This window comes from Larus michahellis, chromosome 5 (assembly GCF_964199755.1).
Source record: "Larus michahellis chromosome 5, bLarMic1.1, whole genome shotgun sequence".
In the NCBI taxonomy this organism is placed as follows: domain Eukaryota; kingdom Metazoa; phylum Chordata; class Aves; order Charadriiformes; family Laridae; genus Larus; species Larus michahellis.
This window is the reverse complement of record NC_133900.1, coordinates 21096324-21112162: the sequence shown is the minus strand read 5'-3', so window position 1 is coordinate 21112162 and position 15839 is coordinate 21096324. Positions and strand designations below refer to the sequence as shown.

Here is a 15839-nt window from a genome sequence, read left to right as displayed (position 1 = left end):
TTATTAAGCAGAAAAAAATAGCTTTTTCTATTAATTTATCACCATGTTATGAGGAAAAATTGTCTAAAAGAGACAAATCCTCCAAATCCTCCCTGCTCAGTTCTCCTAATTTCCATTAAATTCTTACAGTCTTGTCACAACTTTTGTCTTACCCAGATTGAGTCACAGTCAACCACTTTCACTCAAGCCTCATACTTCACCCATCCTGGGGCAGCAGCCAACAATAGCCTACAGTTGACTACTGCCAGGACATCAGACTAGGAAGTATGTGTTGCCTCAAGAGGAGAGGACCGATTAATAATTACCTAATATTTCCCCCTCCAAATTCAATGGAAGGAATGGTGTCTCCTCCAAAAGATATCAACTATCCTCAGACTGCTAATATCACACGGCTAATGATATAAATGACAAATCATACATCTGAAGTAATGATAACCTGATTTCCGTCTTGTGCAGCTGATGAAAGCAGGTTAGTCTTTGATCCCTAGGCACACTAAAACTTACTAGACAAGTCAAGGAAGTCAAAGGTCTTCAAATATAGCAAAAGTAGCTTTACTACCTCTTTTAGTCTTTTCCAAAAGGGGATTATGATGCAAAAACTTCTGAGCCTGTCAGTATAGGAAATAGTTTCAAGAGCACCAAGAGCCTAACAACTGTTTCTTTAAGAAAAAAAACACACTACAATCTCAGATCTCCATCATAAGCATAGCATCATAATACTTTGCTGTGTCTTTCTTTTTTTCCTTTTATATCAGAAGCACCAGAAATGCTCTTTAACAAAGCAGAAGGGCTTTCATAAGGCAGTTCCACAGGCAGTAAAAGTACCACAAATGGAAGGGGAGCCCAAGCATGCTACAATTATTTTGTATGCAGGGTGCCTGTTAAAATTCTTTTTGTTGTCATTGCTCTGGTTTTAACCTGGTTAAATTTCTTCCCCAATCCCTAATGGTTCTGTTTCTCTGCATTGCAGAACTTTTTATGAGCAAAAAATGATCTAAAATGCAACTCCAGTTGCATGTGTTTCATTGGATTCAGGAAATATGCTGTAATGCCATGTTCTCTATATGTACTTAGAGTTAAATACAAAAGCTGACAGACTTCAAATGGAATGGTGACCTTCCTTTTTCTGTGGCCTACTATGCTCATGCTAAAATATTGCAGAAAATACAATGAAATGGCACTTGGTATTTTAGCGAAACTTCAATATATAAGACTCAACTAAAATAATTCTTGTAAATGTCAAGGGCTGGAGGATTTGCAGAAGTTGTATTAGAGGATTAATCCTAGCTCAGAACTCCCTCCTTAAGAAACTTATGTGCAGCTAAGGTAAGATAAATATATTCAGAAAAAAAATATATGTCTCAGAAAGTATCCACTGTATCACTTTCAAATTTCTGATCCTCTTTAATTTTCCAGTTGTGTCATCCATAAATATTGAGCCTAGGCACACCAACAGTGGTAAAAGTTGTAATTCATATTTAGAAAACATTCTATTTTATTTTAAAATTAATAATTTTGTTTATCAGCAGCATGGTGCTGGATCTGTTGTTTCATAAGCTACATAAAACCTACGTCACCTTTTTTAATGTTGGCATGTTTTGAGGCTCTCTTTATTTACATTTACATCTTCTAGTTTTGCTGAGTTGTAAGCAATTCTAATAAAGATCTTCACAATCCATTTTAAGCCTGTGTAAAAGTACAATATTAGTAGCAGATGATGTTATTATTAAGCTCAGCATTAGGTCAGTAGTTGTAAGAAACACAAAAAATGGTCTCCCGTGAGAAGGAACCCAGGGACAAAGAGAAGCTGACAAGCATCTTGGAAAGGCCTTCTGGCAACATAGTGTGATTTTGATGGTAATATTTGGGAGTTTTGTTGTCTTCTACCAGTAAATGCCAGACCTAGAAGAGGGTTTTGTGCTGTCCTAAGCAAATTGGGAAAACACACCACTGTTGTGTACAAAATTAAACATCTCTGCTCCCTCAGGGAATAAAAATAACACTAGTGTGAAAAAAATATAGCAAAGTAAATCTCTGCAACTTTTTCTCTGCTGCTGCTACATAATGCTGTTCTGAAAACCACATTATACAGGACTGATGGGAATCCAACGCTGCAGATAAGCTGCTGAAGTCCCACATCTACATGAAATTCTAGCCTAAAATTTATAGCCTCAGTATCTATGTGTAGGGACTTTTGCCTCTCATTTGCTTGAGGAAAATACACACAAGCGCTGGCAGCTCTGGCTCCTAATCACGCTGCTGTCAGATGCTGAGCTGCCAAAGGCTGATTAGTTCAAAGAGGAGTTACAAAATATTTTTGCATTAATCGATGCTACTTTAAGCATAATCAGATAATTTTTGTGGGTTTTTTTTCCAATTCCACATGTAGACAAGAGTGAACACACAGTTTAAAATTACCTACGCTGTCTCTTCCCTGCTTTCACAGGGCTCAATTACCATAGCAGACACACTGTGAAGACACAAAAGTAGTTATGATTAGGAGGAAAAACTCTAACCTTGCCATCTGATCCATACTTCCAAGAACATTTGTATGTGAAATATTTTAAGCTTCAGACCACACATTGCCCACTGGTGCAGTCACCTAGAAACATGGATTGTGCCTAAATGGTTTCTTAGAGCAATGGGTATACGACAACCATGCAATTTCCATCAGCTTTCTGAAATCAAGGTGTGGGTACTGCAAGTTCTCACAGTGCCCACTGTGGAAGCATTATGCTTATTTTGATACTTAACATCCCAAACTCCTCCAGCCACTGCTAGTTAGATCCAAAATCCTGGTATACCTCCAGCTTCCCTAGCACCATAGCCTTGGTGCTGAAGATCATGACAAAGGTTTTATGGTCATAATCCTAAATAGTACCACTGATGTTGCTCACCTCAGAGGATGACGGTGGTTTCCACGTCTTTGACAGTAGTAGAATTCAGATGAGATTGTCCTTGTCTTAAAATTTCTACCTGGTATTAAAGAAAGAAAGCAAGCAGAATTTTAAAAAGCAGAAAATGGTATGATACCTAAATTTTAGAGCCACACTACTTGGTGAGAATCCCAGACACAGTCTCACTGTGATCCTGCATTCACCTTCTCCAAACTGAGCTGTTGACACTGTCTACTCAAGCCAAAGTCTTCAAGAAAGCTAAAGCTGTTACTCCATGTAGTGGCCAGCATCCCATGGAGCTGGATGCTAAAATATTAAATGGCTTCCAATTTGTTATTCATTCTGTATCATGCTAATGTTCCTCCTCTTAATGATACTTCTGGGAAACAACTTCATTGTTGTGTTGCTATAATTATCTCAGACACAATAAATGAGAGAAACTAAAACCGATGCTCTAAATAACTGACTGCAAGACCGTAATAGCTCTTGATCTTAAATCAGCTATGGAAGAAAATACGGACATGACCACATCTTCAAAAATTCTAAACATTAGAGAAAACTGATCACTTTGTAGAAGGGAGCAGAGAACATAAATGGTGTAAATTCATGGGTAAGAAATAAAAATGTCGAAGATACAGGTCTCACCACTTTTACACATTTGCCTCCCTGTTCATTCAGTATATTGTGTCAGAATTTTGCAGATGGGAAACACGTAAGAAGTCCTTACTTGTAACTCAGTAATCATCCAAAACCACTTGTCATTACTGTTTGTGAAAGAGGGAAACAAAGACTGGATTCGAATTTGTGGGATTGATAATTTTTCATATTAATACTTAAGGAAATAGAATCAGCTGGCAGTTCCATTATTTTAACCAACAGGAAAATATGTGAGGAAAAGCTATTTTCTCACATAATGGGAGCTGTGGATGCAGCTCCAGCGAAAAAAAAATCTATGGCTGCAGTTAGGAATGATTTTACTGCATTTATATGGAACTTGTATTTTCAGAGTTTGCTAGCTCCTGAAAGTAACAATACCGTGCAGCAGCGTGAGGCAGCCCCCCTCGACGGCCGGTCAGAGGTCTGGGACAGACCTCCCGGCAGGAGCAGGCGGCAGCAGACCACCGGCTCGTCAGGACCAGTCACACAATCTCCCCAGCTCAGCCGCGTGGGACGCGTTTCCCCCGTGCCCCGCGGCGTGGCGCCGGCGGGCTCTAGGACCGCGCGGGAGGCGCGGCGGAGGCGGGCGGGTTGAAGGGCTCCCACCTGCCCACAGCCGCCCGTAGTACCCGGTGCCGTGGAGCAGGCAGCGGCGGCAGCGACAGGGTGGGCGATGAAGGGCCCGCGGGCGGCCGCAATGTTCGGGGCGGGCAGGTACAGCATCCCGCGGCCCGTCACCAGGAACCTGGAGGACCTGGACTCGGTGCAGAGCGTCCTGCTGCACAGGTCAGTGGCGGGGACGGGGAGGCGGCTGCGGCAGCGCCCCGGACGGGGGGACCGGTGGCGAGGCCCGCAGGGCCGATGCGATTCCCCGGCTCTCCGGAGAGTTTCCCCGCGTCAGCCTTTTGTTGTGGAGGCAGGAAGCGAGAAAGGCCGCCGCTGCCTCTCCTCACCTTCCCCGGGCAGGGGAGGCTGTGCCCACTACCACGGGGGTAGGGGCGGCCGGGCGGCAGGAGCCGGGGTTGGCCCGGGGCTCACGGGGAGGGAAGGGGCGGCTGCCCGCGGGCCATCGACTTGCCCCCGGGGTTCTCCCTCCTCCTTCAGAAGCGGTGGACCTGCAGGTGAGGGGAGCTCCCCCGATGCGCTTTTGAAGGGCGTCCCGCAGCCCGTGCGGGACTGCACGGGAGCCCAGGGGCTCCGTCTGGGTTTCCCACACGTGGAAGAAAACGGGCTGACAGAGGGAAACGCTGTGGCGTCGATTCCGTAAGCATTTTGGACTCTTCCTTAAGAGAAGGAAAAGAAAAATATCTTAACTCGCATGCAAATCCAAGATAGGCACTCCTTAAGAGGATGTGCAGGAGGCACGCTGCACGAGAAGAAGCTGCTTTTTCCCCTGCCTTCACCATCCCTAACTTGCAATTCTCCACGGTATCCCCTCACAAAGAAATCTCGACAATAAGATCTTACCCAATAGGCCAGTGCAGGACTTTTAAAGCTACCATCAATGCCATTTTCTTTGCACTGGCTGAGAGACGCTTAAACTTTACAAGGAAAACACCACCACCCCATTCAGCAGTGTCCAAGAGAGGCTCATCTCCAGTTGTTCTGTGAAGTGCCTATTTCCTAACATGTTTTCTCGGCTACATTGATTTATTTCCTACTGCAGAGAAAAAATACACTCTCTCTGACTGACAACTCCAAACAACTCTCTCTATAGAAACTAATTATTAACTCAGCTTCTATCTAGCTCAAGGCACCAAGCTGAATAGTTGTTTAAAATCTATTCCTATGAACACTGAGGATGAAAACAGAGCGCAGCAAGAAGGGCACGCCGTAATCAGCCTGTTCCTACATTGCACTCTGAAGCTGCTTGATAAGCAATAAATGTGCCCATGTGCTACCAGGGGACCCTCTGGTATCTGACACCCTATGCATGCATTTGTCAGTGCCTTCACAGCAAATGTTCCCTTTCAAAGTTGGATTAAAAACATGCTGACCCATGGTATTGCTTATATTAGTATACTTTCAGTGTAATAAGGTACTATTCATACTTGAAACATTTGCATGTTGACTGACTGCAAATAATGGTTTTCTTTCATGCTTGACATGCCTGCTATGCATAGCAGGTGATCCTAAAAAAAAGTCTGGAGATTTAAAGGGAAGTAAAAACAGTATGAAAAATCTTATTTGAAATTACAGCTGTTTTTCATGCTAGAGGGAACTCTTAACTCTGTAAGACTGTTTTCCAAAAGAATGAGATGGGCTGAACTAGTCTTCCTGAACTCTTCATGGCTGTCTTCTGTTGGGTTTATGTTTTTCTTCTAAAATACTTTCTATGATCCAGTTGCATAGAGGGAAGTTGATACAGAAAGGTTAAAAAGTCAAAGAATGGGCTATTTCATTTATTGAGCACTAGAGAGCTTTCTCACAAAATTTCTGTTCTTTTGGTCACAAAGGCAGCTTTCATTCTCCATTTAGTCTGTTTATATGTAAATATCCCAATTAAAATGACAGTCCAGTATAACTGTTGAATTCATGTCACTTTGCTATGGATGGCCTCTATGCAGTAATGGCAGAAAAGCTGTGAACAGAAGATTTTGTAACCGCAGTCTTATTCATGTAGTTTTATGTAAACCTTGTAATCACAAAATCATATTTATAAAGGAGGGCCTGTGAAGTGTGCCTTTTGTCTCATAAGTAAAGAAAGAATTTGGCGGGGTAGGGGAAAGCTGTATTGTTGTCATTAATCTTGAAAAAAGAACTTATTTCTGTCTCGTTTTTGCTGATGCTGTGCTCTGGAGGAATGAAAAATCAATAGGAATCAATAGCTGGAAATTCTGAAATGTCACTCTTTAGCAATCCAGATTTTCTGTTAGTTTTTCTTCAGATGTTTGAGTAAAGCAGGTGTTAGCAGCAAGAAACAGAACTGTCAAACAAAAATGAAAATATTTTCCTCTTAAGTTTTATCTGCTTGTAATGTATCATGTTATATCTCTACTTGATCATGTTAAGTCTGTCCAGTTGTTGATAGAGCCTTCCTGGAAATATTATCTGATTTGAAAACAAGCAGAAAGGAAAAAAAATGAAACAATAAAAGTCACTTAGGCCTTCTTATTTCTTTATCAATAATGTAGAGCTGTAATTTGAAGTATGGAAGGACCGGGGGAAAGCAGAGAGACACTTAAAATGCTGTTGATACACATAGGCAGTGTAAGAAAGACAGATTCAACTATAGTCCAGGTATATCCCAGTGAGATTTGTCTCACAGTATTATTGTGGCCTGTTTATAGTGCTTACGCTGTACAAAAGAGCCAGAAAGCTGGCAGAGCCAGTTGTTAGAGAATTCTCCCAGTTTAGATAGTACAGAGACAGCACCACAGTCTGTGCTCTTCCTTACCCACGCTGGAATCTAGGAGGGGGAATGACCCTGAAGAGGGGAGATTGCTGAAAAATCAGGGCTCTGATACAATTCCTGGATAGCACATTGGCACCTCACAGGTATAAACTGGGAAGTCCTAAATATCAGGTAGCATTCACTCATAGCAGAGGGAGCGTTAGTTTGCCCCAGTGTACCAGAGTCATAACACTGTCCCAGTTCTCAGCACTGTGTTGAAAAGAGCTCAGCTACATCCACGATTCAGGCCAAACATGCCTGCTGAATCTGAATCGGTGACATCAGTCTGGCACATCAGCAGTGATCATGGGTCCTGGTAAAATTTTTAAGATCAGGCACGACAATACAAAACCAAACAGGACAAGTTAGAATAGCCATAAACACTAATCCTAAAATTCCCTGTGCTCTTCCATGTAGCTGCTAGGAAAGACTATAACTCCAGCCTCATTTCTTCATCATCGGGTTGAAAAAGTCAGCTGTCAGTATGGAACAATGAAAAAAGGTTAGTAGTTTAAACCGGACAGTGGTTGGAGTAGGGGTTCATAAGCATTGATGCAACAGTACCAAAAAATAGAGTTACACCCCAGTTATTTTCCTCCTTTATTAGAAAGGACCAGTATATCTCTTTGGTGTGTCCTACACACTGTCCTCTTTTAACTACGATCTACTCCTGAATATAAATGTGGATCAAGGTAGACTGTTATTTTTAAAGCACAACAGCTTTTGAAGCACGTTAAGCCAAAAAACTAACAAGGAACTCTTGTTCTGAAATGAATTTCCACACATGGATTTAGTTCCCTGCAGGAACAGCTAATCAGAACAACCTTAAGGCGAAAGAGAATGCTTTTTAATTATCCACTTTTAAATGCTCATTAACCAGTTGTCCAGTAAGGGTGAGTAGTAGTATTGATGCCAGTGATGCCCTGTGGCAAATTTTTACCATCTGCTTGTTAATAACAGCAACCTGGCATAGAAGGCTTGCGGGTTCCTTAGTGAGAAGCATCAGCCCAACTACTTGGACTAAGTGTAAAGGATCTGCCAGAAGACAAATTATTTCAAGTCTTTTCCTAATATTTATGCACAAGAAATGAGAGGCTTTCCTCTCAAGAGGGATTGTGTGGGAAAATCTGTGTCTTCACTAAAATAAAATCCTGCTGTGTGAGATATATTATGTCTTGCGATCTTCATTGTTCCCACAGCAGCAAAAATTCTACATTTATTTCAGAAAAATACTTAGGTGACTCCCAACTACCTCTCTCAGCGGACCAAAATCTTCCATCATCCTTTCCTTCATGATATGGTTATCCCTATAAAATAGCAAGTAGTGTAAGACTGCCGCCTCCTTTTTAGAGAGTCTGTATTTCTCACTTATTGAGCAAACAACTGGAAACAATTAACCAACTCTTGAACTCAGTGAAATTTAACATAACTAACACAGGACCATCTGGCATAGACTATCACTTCTCTACAGAAACACTTCAGTGTGCTGTTTGGTGTATTTAAAGTGCTTGCAAATATAAGCAGAATTAGGGAGGGCGGGACAGTGTATCTCACCTACTTCTATTAAAATTCTAACTCCTGCAGCATTCCTCTTAGAAAATCATAACTCATGAGCCTCTTTGGAAAACGTTGTTTATGCAGACTATTTTGTTTTCACAGGGTAAATTGTTTGGGAGGTGGTGTACTTTTGAAATATTTTTTCCACCTGTTGTTCTGGAAGTGATAGAAAAAATGAAAGTTGTTGCATATCTTGCATTCTGGCAATTGGAAACAACCAAAGATCTGATTCTTTTGTTTTTTCAAAGAATTGTCTACCATGCATGGATTATATACTTTGTGTGAAGTGGTTGTTGCCAGCTCAGATAGGAAAAAAACTTAAATTATCTACCATATTCTGTCCTAAACTGGATGAAACCCTATTAGAACAATATTTTTTTTCTTTAGATAGGGAGTGTTTCTGTTGCCTCCTTTGGATGGGTTTGTAGTCGTAAAATCCACGCAACAGTGATTTATCCGTAAAATCAGGTCTTGTACAGGCACTTCAGAATGGCCACAAAATTTAATGTAGGTATCTTTAACTGCTCCAGTTGAAGCTTAATTAGAAGGATCTGAGTCCAAAATATTTCTGACTGTCAGTTCACTTGAAATCACACTTATTAACAAACACTTCCCTAAACCAGTTTCAAGCACAGGAATTTCATACCAGAATTCTGTGACTCCTACATAGTGCTCCAGCACCATAAAACCTCACTGCTGAAGCTGTGCAAATATCCCACTGAGCAGAGATTAAATCCAATGCATTAAAAATGTTCCAACAATTATTCTCCATCCCTCTCCTTATTCACCATGCGTGTCCTGATAGGTTTACTGACATAGCTACACAGCAAGTTGTCTGCGGGGTTGCCATGGGTCTTGTTTTTCATGGATGTGAATAATTTAAGTCCTGAAAACTGAGTAGGTTTTTTTTTTTCTCTGTCTCTTAACTGTGCATGATTTTGCATTTGTAGACTGCATTGACTGCTTTAAGGTGCCAAATCATCTAGCTTGTTTGTGTCTGTCTCGCATCCTTGCCTCTCCTTCTTAACCTAACTGCTTTTCTGACTAACCTAAAGAGAAGTTACCTTAGTTTCTCACAACTCTTTAAATGATTATAATAACATAAAGCACAAAAGTATTCCACTGCTAGCCATTTGACTTGATGAAAATTACTATTTACCTCATGTTTCTTTCTCCAAATCAACTTTTGATTATAAGCAATGCTTTGAGGCTCGCCCCAGGACTGAGTTTCATTAATAGTCCCTTTTATGGGACTGTTGCTGAGACCTTGATATCAGACCACTAAATAAATAGTCTGTTCTTCATTATGTGTTCTGTATTGACCCACTGAAACACTTTCAAGCGCCTGCTGAGATTCGGCTGTTTGTTTTGAAGAAGTAAACAGCGAGGTTGGGCTCTTTGAAACGTTAGTTATTATTCTTGCCAGCCAAAGGAGGCAGGCAAAACTTTAATTTACCTCCTTCCCGAGACGGGCAGCGTAACTACTGCTTGTCGAAGCCCGGTGCTCCGAGGCCCGTTGCCGGTGGCGGGATTCTCCTCACAGGCGGCACCGCGACCATTAACGTTCAGTGCACGCGGCAACCCAGCAACCGTTAACCTTCAGCGCGCGCGACAACCCCGCCCCTTCAGGCTTCCCCCCGCCGTTTCCATGGCGCCGGGCCGGGCCCGCCAATGGGAAGGGTCAGAGGCGGGTCACGTGCCGTCTTGGCGCGCTGGGGTGCGGGTGTCATGGCGTCCGGGGGGGACCGTGGGAGCTCGGTGGCTGAGGGGATGGAGGCGCTGAGGGGAGAAGGCGTTGAGAGTGCAGGCACCGGCGGCGGCAGCAGCAGCAGCGAGACCGGCTCCTGCGCCACCTCGCTGTCCGCCAGCTCCGAGTAAGGAGCGGGTCGGCGGAGGGAGGGGACCGGGGTGGGGGGTGTTTTCCCTCTCGTGAGGCTGCCCCGCCGAGGAGGCGGTGGGTGGGCCGTGGCCGAGCGGGGTCCCCCGCCCGTTACTGTGTGTGGCGTCGTGCTGGTTTTAGTAGCAGAGAACGCGTTGTGCTTTGTGAGGCTGAAACCCCAAAGCGAGGTGGGAGGCGACAGCGTTAGTTCAGCCGCCGGGTTGATCCCTCTGGCCCGGCTGGGCACTGCCTGAGACGGAGAAGGGAAAGAAGGGCTTCCCTCATGTATTTATAAATGTTTTAGCATTGGGGATGCGGCCTTACTATTCTAGTGCCTTTTGGGAAATGGTAGGTGAGGAGACAGCTCTGTAATACCAATACGTATTTTAAAGTCATATATGCAACCACTGGGGTTTTCTTTTATTTCTTTTTTTTCAGTGTGTACAAAAATTTACTCTTTGCCCCCTGTATTAAAGCAACTCTGCTTGACAGTTCAAATGTGTATTTCCAGGTCTAATCAATGGCATTTTATTTGGCATGTTATTTTCGTTACGTAATGCAGCGAAGAAGACGAGGGAGAGGTCTGAAGTGTGTTTAAGTATACTTTGTTTTGTAGTTGTCCCATATCTCTGGCTCAGTGAAAGACATAGCTGTTGGATGTATAGCTACCTAAATTTGTTCCTGTGTTTATAAGCCAGAACTCAGCTGTAACACATTTCTGTTTGAAGCCATGCTTGTTTATTTATTTATTGTGTTTGGTGTTTTTTTTCTTTTCCAGTTCTTTCATCTAAAATGCTTATTTGCTGGCATTCTTTATATGTGTTCAAGGGATAAAGCTGTGTTACACAGTTTTCAATACAAAACTTAATGTATGGTGCCGTTGGATAAACTGAAATGCATCTTTCCAATCACTGCATCAACAGAACTGTGAAGCTTTAATTTTAGGTGCAGATGGTTTCTGCTGTTGGACCTCTAAAACTCCAGCCTTCTGAGCACAGAAACAGGAGGCTAAGATGTGACTTGTAATGAAAAGGGAGGGAAGAAACAGTAGAGTTTTGCAAAGTAACAGGTACAAAGAAAGGTCTCTCAGCTATTTTAATATAATGGCATTTGTTCCTCTGTAGATGATCTGCATGTGTTATAATCAGCCATATTTGATTAAATTAAAGAAGGAAAAATTTTGGGAATGGTTTTCTGAATTCAAAGTTACAGACTTACAGAATAAACTCCTGACAGTTGAAGCTGCGCTGCTTGATACCACAGCTAATGTGGACACACCAAGATATACCAAGGAGCATTCACACGAGGGTAGAAGTAGGGGTGATATGAGTGGTTCTTTGTCAGACCCCTGTCATTTTGTGCAAGGCCTATTTTCAGACAGAGCTGTGAAGTGAAAGCTTACATATGCCATTGTGAAAGAAGTGTTGGTTTGGGGTTTTTTTATAATTTTGTCTATTTTAATAGAGTTTAACATTTGCTGTCACGTTTGCTAATTGCAATGGATCAGAATGCCTCTAGGCAGCTGTAGCTATTAAGAGGATGGCAGCTTTGCATGTACCAAATTGATACCGCAGTATGAAGCTATACTTTGTTGTTGCATAGGCAAAGGTTGGGAAACTAAAGATGATGATGATCTTAACTTCTGCAAAGTACTGTATGGTGGAATTTAAAAATACTTAACCCTTGATTTGTTGTTTTCTTTAATTGCTTGAAAACAAGGCTCATAGATGTAAACTGTTTATTGTTTGTCAGTTTCCATGGGTGAGAAGAGTCTTCTCTTGCTTTAGAATCAGAACTTGGATCCTTCATTTCTAGTATATGTTTGTTCTACTCATGGACTCTTTCAATTGGCACAGTTTTTCAGACATTTCTCCCAAAGAAGAAATATGTGTGTGGGATCAGTGAAACCGCTCTTCAAGGAATGTGGGTCTTCCAGACTTTTAGATCCTTGACTGAAGCTTCCAGATGTGTATAGAAGCTCAGGTTATTGTGTAAGTGCTTGCTTTGGCACAAGGGAAGAGAGATGGAAATGAGATATTTATTTGTCGGGTAATGGTAGGACTAGAGGGAATGGATTAAAACTAGAGATGGGACGATTCAGACTGGATGTTAGGAAGAAGTTCTTCACCGTGAGGGTGGTGAGACACTGGAACAGGTTAGCCAGAGAGGTGGTGGAAGCCCCATCCCTGGAAGTTTTTAAGGCCAGGCTGGATGGGGCTCTGAGCAACCTGATCTAGTGGGAGATGTCCCTGCCCATGGCAGGGGGGTTGGAAATAGATGATCTTTAAGGTCCGTTCCAACCCTAACAATTCTATGATTTATTTTTTTTTTTTAGCTTGGTTTAAATAAATTGTGAAACTACAGCATTAGGGAAAAAAACTGTTGTCACAGGTCTAGATTTCTTGTTTCAGACTTTGCTTTTTTAGATGTCTGTATGGATCTTTATTCAGAAAGCGATAGTTCCCTTACAGTACACTCATGAAAATGTCTTCAGAGAGAGCAATTCATGCCATTGTGATGCTTCTTCAGTCTTCTGTCTTCATCAGCTTACGTGCACAGAGTGGCTTTGCCATATGTGCTCCTCCTTGACAGCCCTTCTCTCTGGAGTGGTTCTGTTTGAGTGGACCCAGTGTAAACACCACACACAACCCTTTTTTTTTTTTTCTTGGTCCATATAGTAGGTTCTAATAAAAATACATGATGAAGCTGGAGAACATGAGTGTATGCATCTGAGCTGAAATTTTGACATCTACCCCAAAGAAGAAAGAGCTTTTCCAAAGAGTGCAATCCCTTTTTAAGAGGGAATAAAAAGGCTATCATCCATCACAGGAGTTTCTGCTAATGCAGAGGTTATTTTTTGTAAATTTCTAATGTTTCCTTTATCAATTTTTGGGTTTTCCCAGTTTTGCTTGCATGTATCGGAATGCAGGAGTATTTTTTTTAAAAATAAAAAAATAATCAAGGAAAAAGTCTATCATTATTTCTTACATACCACCTTTTGTGAGATGTTGGATCAAATAACTGTCTGGCCTGAACAGCCTTTAGGTGGTGTTATCATTCTGATACTTTTTTAAGTAAGATACTCAAGATCTTGATTAAAACTCTGTAGAAGATGCAAACTTTGACTTACCCATGACCATCAGGAATAGCCAAATTATCACAAGTGGTAGTTCTTCTTTTAGAACTATCAACTTGGGCAAAATAATTAATAAATTCAGAGGAAGTATGTGATGTTTCTTCCTGTCTGCAACACCCATAGACTTCTCTTAAGTCACTGGGGTTCCAGGAAGAAAATGCCAATGTTTTCTATATTCTTAGTCCAGCCAGATCCTCTCTGAGCCCTTAAAGGTGCTGTGGTGCAGTGTTTGTATAATGTTAGCTGTTCAGCTAAACTTTGAAGCTGTATCATTTATCTGTGTATTCAAGTTAATGCTCTATTTGAATTATATAATTCTAGTTTTAAACAAAACTTGCATCCTCTATTTGTTAAAATTAGCTAGTTCTAGTATGAAGTACATGAATGTAAGCAACTTTAAACAATTATCTAAGTTTCCATTCTAGCTTTTCCTTATTTGATTTTTATCAATGCAATCTCAGATTCAGAGCAAGAAGTCAGGGAGAATGAACTGGTCTTGTCTGTTCCTGAAAATCTTCCATACAGAACATCCCAGGTGTCCCTTACATCACCTGCTAATGCTGATTTGTGTGTGTGTGATCAAAAACCTCTCTTAATATTTAGCTTAAATACTTTGATAAATGAAATCACTGAGTACTCCTACTTTGACGATAATTGATCCTCATCCTTAATACTCTGGGGTTCATTTTGGGGTGGGGGAATGGACCATTTGACTTGTTGCCTCTCAGCTATCATTTTCTGTTTGTTTGTCTGTTTTTTTTTCTCAGCCAAAAGAGTATGATTTCCTTCAGTCTCTTTCCCTTTAAAACATGTTTATTAACTACTTACTATTTGTCTCTTTGCTTTGGGCTTTTTCCAGTTATTACATCTTTCTTAAAATGTACTATGCAAAACTGGACATGGTTGACACATCGCCATTGCCAAATTAGGACAAAAAATTTCTTGCACTGTGCAGATGGTGATACTGTTGATACATCCTGTAGTCGCCTTGCCTTTTTTTTGCAGCAGCTTGTTGCTAGTAACTTGAAGTGATCCACTCCAGCTGCTAGAACTTTTTCTAGTTCTACCTTTTTACATTTTTGTTGTGTGTTTTTGCATGGGAGCTTGAATATGCTATTTTGAATTTGTCTTAAAAAGTGTTACCTAGGTTTTGTCTTAAGATTTTTTGTGTATTGAGGTGATTTTAAAATGTTATTCTTATCTTTCCAAAGGGCTTGCAGTACGATCCTCCTTATAATTGCATAAGGGAAAAAATGAGAGAACAAATAGGGTTGTTTGGTTTTTTTCCTAAGAGAAAGCCCCCTCGTGCCCTTGAATGTAATTACTACTTAAAACTTGTATATGAAATAAATCATTTGGGGGTGGTTTTTTTGGTTTGCTTTCAGAAAAGGGAATACTGCTTTTTGCAATGGTTGTTTTCTTGTAAGGCATTCGAAGAAACTCTTTTAACATCTGGGAGGGATGCCTTTCCTTGCCATATCCATCACTTGTCTGAGAAGAGCTCTTACCCTCATGGCAAATTTAAAGCAGTTGAGCTTTCAATATTCAGGAGGCAACTTTATTTTTTTCCTTTTTTTTCTTGCACCCTCCTTATCCCTTCCCTACTTGAAGTAATCGCTTGCATAGCAGTCTTTCTTATCAGAGCTGTCACTGATCATTCTTCTTTCTTTCCCAGTGACCTTGAGCCTGAGTGGTTGGATGGTGTGCAGAAAAATGGGGAATTATTTTATTTAGAATTGAGTGAAAGCGAAGAAGAAACTCTGCTTCAGAACAGCTGTCCAGAAATGCCGGCAGTGAATCATGTTAGGTTTCGTGAAAATGAAGCTGAAGTTATTCAAGAGGGAACACGAAAAGAAAAAAAGTATGAACTGAAGAAATTGACCAAAATATTAAAAAAGAAGAATCTTTTACCAAAGCATTCTGGTAAGAAAGGCAGTGGAAGCTGTAATGTGCACGCCGCTGGTCCTACTTCCATATTGAAACACCAGTCTGCTCAGAAAATGGGTGTCACTGTTCAGCAAAAATACAAAGATGTATATGTTTATGTAAATCCCAGAAAACTGTACAGTGCTGGAGAAGATGAACAGCACAGGCTACTGGAGACCTTAGTAGGGATTGTCCATCAGTCTTCATGGAGCAGCAGAAGAGCAGAAAAAAAAGGCAGGAAGGATAAAGTCATCAGAGGAATTGGTGAAGAGAGGCTTGTAGTACATGGCTTGGTGCCAGGTAGTTCAGCAATGAAGACGGGTCAAATCTTGATCGGTAAGTAATTGAATGAATAGTTAAGTTCTGCACTCTTCCTTTAAAATTATGATTTTT

General features: G+C 41.3%; 1 protein-coding gene across 2 annotated transcripts in view; it reads left to right on the top strand.

Moving 5' to 3' along the window:
- Positions 1-10217: 10217 nt before the first annotated feature.
- Positions 10218-15839, top strand: part of INTU (inturned planar cell polarity protein) — a 48014-nt gene continuing 42392 nt past the window's right edge. For both annotated transcript variants that reach the window (XM_074589083.1, XM_074589082.1), the window contains exons 1-2: positions 10218-10379; positions 15196-15782. In XM_074589083.1, the coding sequence (XP_074445184.1) occupies positions 10234-10379; positions 15196-15782 (733 nt within the window). In that variant the 5' untranslated portion in view covers positions 10218-10233. The remainder of the gene's footprint in view (positions 10380-15195; positions 15783-15839) is intronic.